General features: G+C 40.0%; 1 protein-coding gene across 1 annotated transcript in view; it reads left to right on the top strand.

Moving 5' to 3' along the window:
• plcg2 (phospholipase C, gamma 2) overlaps positions 1 to 8,004 on the top strand; it is a 117,470-nt gene that overhangs the window by 30,518 nt on the left and 78,948 nt on the right. Inside the window, exons 7-10 of the mRNA XM_084335016.1 lie at positions 1,755 to 1,835; positions 1,939 to 1,982; positions 6,191 to 6,263; positions 6,815 to 6,916. Of these exons, the coding sequence (XP_084191142.1) occupies positions 1,755 to 1,835; positions 1,939 to 1,982; positions 6,191 to 6,263; positions 6,815 to 6,916 (300 nt within the window). The remainder of the gene's footprint in view (positions 1 to 1,754; positions 1,836 to 1,938; positions 1,983 to 6,190; positions 6,264 to 6,814; positions 6,917 to 8,004) is intronic.

Below are 8,004 nucleotides of genomic sequence, written 5' to 3' on the forward strand. Positions count from 1 at the left end.
AATAAACTAAACAGATTGGGTCTCATTCCCGAACGGATTTACGACCAAACATTTCTTCTTAGGCAGATTTCTGCCCATTTAAGACATATTAGGGCTGGTAGCGCGATTCCCCAAATTTTCCTGAGATCAGATTTGAGCGTGGCTGAGAGCAGATTTAAGAGTGCTGAGGAGCACACTTATGATTGATTGACTAATTGAAAATTTTATTAACTTGACAGACTGTGTTCTCATAGTGATTCCTTCATGTTAACGCTACAGGCCTCCTTAGAATTAATTACTTAATCATAATTAAAATAAATATGACAATATTTGTACGATAAGAAATTACGCATTTGATGTCGGAAAAATAAATAATATGGATTCATCTGATCACAGGGCAGCTGGATTCACCATATCTGAACCAGCTATTTTGGACAAATGTATAATTACTTTAATTACTCAGATATTCAAACACAATTATGCAATTATTGTGAAATGATTGAAAATAATAATAATGTAATGCCTTCTGTGGAATTTGTATTTCTTATTTGTTACACATCTGTTTTAATGATTAATTATATACATTTGAAAGAATGCAGGTCAACATGCAATATATCCCATTGATTGGTATACAATGGGACAGACCTTTGTTTGATATAGCTATAAACCTGCATTCCTTCAAATATATCATTAATCAATTAAACTTATATTGAAATACACTATATAGCCTATACACCAACACTGAAATGACAGTGGATAAATAAATAAATAAATAAGAACTAAAGCTAATCGCATGGAAATAGACTGCATTAATATTCCATAACAAGTCTTGTGTGCGCCAGTATGGCCTACGTGTCTAATGAACAGTATAGGTTTAATATATTCTAGTTACTTGTTTCATTAGGAAAATAGTAGATACTATATATATGCTCTGCCTCTGCCCTACGTACAGTATAAGTACAGACTGTACCTATACTGTACGTAGGACATAGCATATAGTATCTAAATCCTAATGCAACAAGTCATTAATGGAATAATAAGCCTATACTGCATTCATTCATTACGGCGTAGGCATTAATGGAATAATAAGCCTATACTGCGTTCATTCCTTACGCCGTAGGCTACAGTATACTGCGCGTGTGTGTGTGTGCGCGCGCGCTGCGGCAGGTGTACCACGTCCACGAGCTGTACTATATATGATGACAATACATTAATCTAATCTCATTTTGATGGGTCGCGGAAGACTCGCAAGGCACTTCCGCATCCATTTCCACACAGCTAGTTGAACTTAACACTAGTTGCCTTATAAGGAGCTCTGGAGGCGTTGTTTTGTATGCAAATGACCTGAACGGGGACGCGCGTTCGAGTTTAAGACATAATGCCATTCCCCAAGCAGATATCAGATCATATCACAGGTGCGACCGTTTGAGCCACTTAAGACATATTACCAGCACGTTGGGGACTCAGAGTGAACTTGTCATTGATTCTGTCTCAGTCGGTTCCAAGATAAGTCTTCCAAGAGAACTCTTTGGAACATTTTGGGGAATGAGACCCATTGATAGGTTGCCCAGCCCTGGTATAAACTGTGGAGCGTGAGGCAGAGTGTTAACTAAGTTCTTCTTCTTCTTCTTCTTCTTCTTCTTCTTCTTCTTCTTCTTCTTCTTCTTCTTCTTCTTCTTCTTCTTCTTCTTCTTCTTCTTCTTCTTCTTCTTCTTCTTCTTCTTCTTCTTCTTCTTCTTCTTCTTCTTCTTCTTCTTCTTCTGTTGTTTTCACAGGAAGTAGGGGCAAAAAAAGACTACCTGGACTTTGAGCAGTTTCATAAATTGTACAACCTCATTATGTTTGAACAGAAAGATGTAGGTATTGAGTTTTTCCACAGTAAAGACTATATTCTATTGGCTTGAATTTACTGAAATATTATAATTACATTATTGACGTTGTTGTCAACCCTTTATTCAGATCCTGGAGGAGTTCAAAAGGGAATCCTGTGCATTCATCATGGGGTAAGCACCTCTTCTCCATATCTGCCAATTCTATAAAGGTTTCATTTGATTGTTTACACTGTTTATTCTTCTCATATTTTTATATTCAGATTACATTTTATTGCCTATATTTAGGTTGTTCTTCTATTACTCTGCCCATAACTATACCTCCCCTCCCCCCTCCCCCATACTGCTATGACGCCCCAAATTTCCATATGGGCATCAATAAAGGAATAATATATAGAATAATATATATAGAATAATATAATATAATATAATAATATATTATAATAATAATATATATAATAATAAGTTCAAGTTTCAAGTTTCTTTAATAGTTGTCATACAGAAGTACAGAATACTTTTATACAAAATGCTTCTTACTGTTACGCTCCAGAGACTGTGCAAGACAAGATACGTATGAAATAAAATAACATAGTATAGCATGTAAATTAGAAGTAAAAAATGAGGTCACAGTGTTCAGTATAGACATATGTACAATGTTCGATGCATAATAGACGTAACTGAGTTACCATATAACAATATACTATGCAGTGTACTAATATACAATACTATATAGTGCAAAGCAGAAATGGGATGAGGTACAATTTAGGTACAATTTACAGTAGGTGTACGAGTTGTAGTGCAAATCCTTTATCAATAAATATAAAGTGTGTTTGTGTGATCTAAAGTGTGGAGAGTGGGTGCTGCAGTGTGTTGTTTGTTTAAGTGAGTGTGTGCGTGTGGGTGTGTGTGCTATGTGCAATTGATGGTTGTTGCATAGTGTTTATTGTTCGTTGAGCAGCCTGATGGCCTGGGGATAGAAGCTTCTTCTGAGTCTTTCTGTGCTCGCCTTAAGACTCCGGTATCGCTTGCCTGACCGCAGCAGTTCAAAGAGGCAGTTGTTCGGGTGGCTGGAGTCCTTGATGATTCTCTTCGCCTTCCCCCTGCACCGCTTGTTGTAAATGTTCTGGAGGGTGGGAAGCCCCCCTCCAATTGTGCGTTCGGCTGAACGTGTCACTCTTTGTAGTCTGCTACGGTCTTGTGCAGTGCTATTCCCAAACCAGGAGGTGATGTTGTCAGTCAGGATGCTCTCTATTGTACATGAGTAGAAGTTCCTAAGGATCTTCTGACTGACTTGGAACTTCCTTATCTTATCTTAGGTTCCAATGTGATTGTGTGTGTGTACAGGTTGGAAAGTAATGAAGTGCTTTACTACATACTGTCATTTTGAGAAGAATAAATGACAATAACTAGTTACAAATGCTTGAATATTATTTATAATCTCACCACGAATTAAAAAAGAAAAATCACCCTTTGAAACAAAGTGAACCAAGATTGCTCTTAGATGATGCTTCTTTGAAACAAAGTGAATCAACATTGCTCTTAGAGGAGGCTTCTTTGAAACAAAGTGAACCAACATTGCTCTTAGAGGATGCTTCTTTGAAACAAAGTGAACCAACGTTGCTCTTAGAAGTTGCTTCTTTGAAACAAAGTGAATCAACATTGCTCTTAGAGGAGGCTTATTTGAAACAAAGTGAACCAACATTGCTCTTAGAGGAGGCTGTTGTTCATTGACTACAGCTCAGCGTTCAACACCATAGTCCCCACCAGACTGGTGGACAAGCTGATCGAGCTGGGTCTGAGCTCCGCTCTGAGCGCCTGGATACTGGACTTTCTGAGTGAAAGGCCCCAGGCGGTCAGGGTGGGGGGTCAGACCTCCAACACCATCACCCTGAGCATCGGATCCCCCCAGGGCTGTGTTCTGAGCCCCCTGCTGTACTCACTATACACACATGACTGTGTGGCCAAGTTCAGCTCCAACTCCATAGTGAAGTTTGCGGACGACACAGTGGTGGTGGGGCTGATCTCGGACAACGGCGAGAAGGCCTACCGGGAGGAGGTTGAGGTACTGGAACGCTGGTGCCAGGACAACAGCCTGCTCCTGAACATTGGTAAAACCAAGGAGCTGATCGTGGATTTTAGGAGGAGACAGCAGGAGACACACACACCACTGAGGATAAACGGGGCTACCATGGACAGGGTGAGCAGCTTCAAGTACCTGGGGGTCCACATCTCAGAGGATCTGACATGGACAACACACATAGACTCGGTCGTAAAAAAGGCGAAGCAGCGCCTCTACCACCTGAGACAGTTAAGGAAGTTCAGAGTATCTGGGAAGATACTCCAGTCCTTCTACTCCGGAGCTGTAGAGAGCATCTTGACTGGAAACATCACTGCCTGGTATGGAAACAGCATGGCACAGGACAAGAAGGCCCTACAGAGAGTGGTGCGCTCAGCCGAGCGTACCACGGGTATTGCACTACCACCCCTGCAGGTCCTATACAACAAGAGGTGCAAATCCAGAGCCTGCAGAATAATGAAAACAACAACATCCTGTTCATGCTGCTGCGGTCAGGCAAACGCCTGCGAACACCAGCAACTAGGACAGAGAGACTTCGGCTCAGCTTCTTCCCCCAGGCCATCAGAGCCTTGAACACTGAACTCTCCACACACAAGCACACATGAGCACACACACAACACACAAACTGTACACGCTCACACACTAGCAGCCACTTTAACATGAGTACACACACACTCATGCTGCACACGCTCACACTTATGGCCACTTTACAAAAGGAAAAGTCACTTTAAGAATAGTATAGTATAACTTGAGATTGTATAATATAGCATTGTATAACAGTGTACATAAAGACCCAGTGCTTCATCCGTAGCTAACAGTGTATTGCACTACCACAGGACCTAGCATGTCCTACCATGCTCTGTAAATAACTCTATAACCGATATGCCCTACTCTGTTTACTTGTTTTATTGCACAATGTCGTTCTATTGGATTCTTATTATATATTACTATTGTATTATGCACATCGTTGCGGGCAAGACCCCCCGCATTTCATTGTATACTTGTATGCCGTGACAAATAAAACTCTTGACTTGACTTGACTTGACCAACGTTTCTCTTAGAGGATTTTTCTTTGTATGGTAAAGGTGGTGGGAGGGTAGGAGCACCACAGCCAATCAGATAATTTCTAGTTTCAAACCACTCCAGGGATCCAGTTTTTCTCTCACATTTTATGTATTCAATACTAAAGATATATCATACTTTATGTATTCAATACTAAAGATATATCATACTTTATACATTCAATACTAAAGATATATCATACTTTATGTATTCAATACTAAAGATATATCATACTTTATGTATTCAATACTAAAGATATATCATACTTTATGTATTCAATACTAAAGATATATCATACTTTATACATTCAATACTAAAGATATATCATACTTTATGTATCCAATACTAAAGATATATCATACTTTATACATTCAATACTAAAGATATATCATACTTTATGCATTCAATACTAAAGATATATCATACTTTATGTATTTAATATTAAAGATATATCATACTTTATGCATTCAATACTAAAGATATATTATACTTTATACATTCAATACTAAAGATATATCATACTTTATGCATTCAATACTAAAGATATATCATACTTTATGTATTTAATATTAAAGATATATCATACTTTATGCATTCAATACTAAAGATATATTATACTTTATACATTCAATACTAAAGATATATCATACTTTATGTATTCAATATAATTCAATATAAAGTCTCAAGTGACACACTTCATTAACACACGTCTTGATTGATGGGTTGCTTTTGTTTTAATCAAATCTAAGATGATGGGTTGCTTTCATGTGTGTCTTTGAAGCTCATTGGTCAGTGTTTGACGTTGTGCTTGACGTTGTGTTTGACGTTGTGCTTGACTTTGTGTTTGATGCTGTGTTTGACGTTGTGTTTGATGTTGTGTTTGACGTTGTGTTTGACGTTGTGCTTGACGTTGTGCTTGACGTTGTGTTTGACATTGTGTTTGACGTTGTGCTCGTTGTTGTGTTTGACATTTTTTGACATTGTGTTTGACTTTGTGTTTGATGCTGTGTTTGACGTTGTGTTTGACGTTGTGTTTGATGCTGTGTTTGACGTTGTGCTTGACTTTGTGCTTGACTTTGTGTTTGATGCTGTGTTTGACGTTGTGTTTGACGTTGTGTTTGACGTTGTGTTTGACGTTGTGCTTGACTTTGTGTTTGATGCTGTGTTTGACGTTGTGTTTGACGTTGTGTTTGACGTTGTGTTTGACGTGTTTGATGTTGTGTCTGGTGTTTTCATCTTGCAGCAGCACAGATAAGCCTGATGCCTCAGCAGTCTTACTCCCTGACTTCCAGCGGTTCCTCCTCTACCAACAGAGGGTGAGATCAGTCTATCCATCACTAATCACTTGATCACTAATCAATCATCAGGGCCCTGTTCCTCGTACCTGGCTAACTGAGTTAGCCGGATAATTTTCAGGATAACTTGACATAAGTCAGACGTTTCGGTTCCCCGAGGCACGTTTGTCTAAATCACTATGGCAACAGATCAAAAAGTTTGAACCTGCTCCAGCGCAGGGTTTAGTTCAGTTAGCTGGATAAACTGGCCACGCCCTCGCAAAAAAATGCCAGCTCCCTTCCTCACAGATCCCATTATACCATCCTGAATTATGTTTTTGTGCTTCGGTTTTCTAGAGGGGGCTTTTGAAATGTTAAATAATAGACCTAAAATGCTGATAATAAATCATATTCAGCCTATGGATTTACTTTGTCCTAAATAATGCACGTCATAGCTATACGGCGCTTGCGAGTCGCGACACATACTATGTGGTTATTTCAATAACGGAGCATTGCAAATGTGAATCCCGCTGGGATATTTTTAATGAATGAAACCTATCGGGCATCTCTCTCTCTCTCTCTCTCTCCACCAGGAGTCGTGGGCCACCGATCTGAACCAGGTCAGGGAGCTGATGACCACCTTCATCGACGACACGATGAGGAAGACCAACGACCCTGAGTTCACCGTCAGCGAGGTGAGGGAGTACATGAAGGGATTGTTTATTTTTCATACAACACAGTTACCATGTGTGATTATACAGTATTATTATTACCATCAGCCTTTATTTAAGCCTCTAAACTATTGAGGTTGAGCCCTCATTCTCGATGTTGCCGAGATTAGAAAATAGGCATAACAAAATGTGCTACAAACAATTAAATTAGGCAACAATAAAAACAATAAAATACAAGCAATCGCAAGCAACCGCTGACCCTCATATGCACCTTTGTTTACACCTTACTTTTGTTTATTTTTATATTCAGATTAAATTTTACTGTTTATTTTTCTCACATTTTTATATTCAGATTTAATTATATTGCCTATATTCATGTATTTCTACTATTACCGACAGTGGGTAATAGTGAGACAGTGGCTCAGGAGGTTCCCGGTTCGATTCCTGCTCCTCCTAGTCACTGTGTCGAAGTGTCCTTGAGCAAGACACTTAACCCCTAATTTCTCCTGATGAGCAGGTTTGCTCCTTGCATGGTTGCCTCCACCGTCGGTGTGTGAATGTGTGAGTGAATGGGTCAAATGTGAGGAACAAATAGTTAAGCGCTTTGGATAAAAACGCTATATAAATGCACCATTTACCATTTTATTTACCCTGCCCATACCTCCCCTCCCCCCTCCCCCATGCTGCTATGACACTGGGATTTCCCCAAGGGGATCAATAAAGGAATATTATCTTATCAAAACACAAAAAACACAGAAAAATCTGTTAAGACGGTTACAGAATGAACCAGAGAGGTTTAAGATTGTGGTCCTACAGGGTGGCCGGGTAGCGCAGCGGACTAAGCATCTGTCTACCACCGCAGAGACAGTGGGATCGAATCCAACTGCCAGCGGTACCTCCGGCTTGGTCAGCCGTCCATACTGACACAATTGGCAGTGTCAGTGGGTGGGAAAGCCAGTGGGGTGGGTCCTGGTCGTTGTAAACAGCGACTCCTACAGGTCGGTCAGGGCGCCTGCACAGCGCACAGCGTGGGAGGGAACTGGGGAGGGTAGTGTGATCCTCCCACGCGTTACACCTCCCCAGTGAGAGTCCTCGCTGTCAGGTGAAAAGAA

Source organism: Notolepis coatsorum (genome assembly GCF_963971535.1).
Source record: "Notolepis coatsorum genome assembly, chromosome: 18".
NCBI lineage: Eukaryota > Metazoa > Chordata > Actinopteri > Aulopiformes > Paralepididae > Notolepis > Notolepis coatsorum.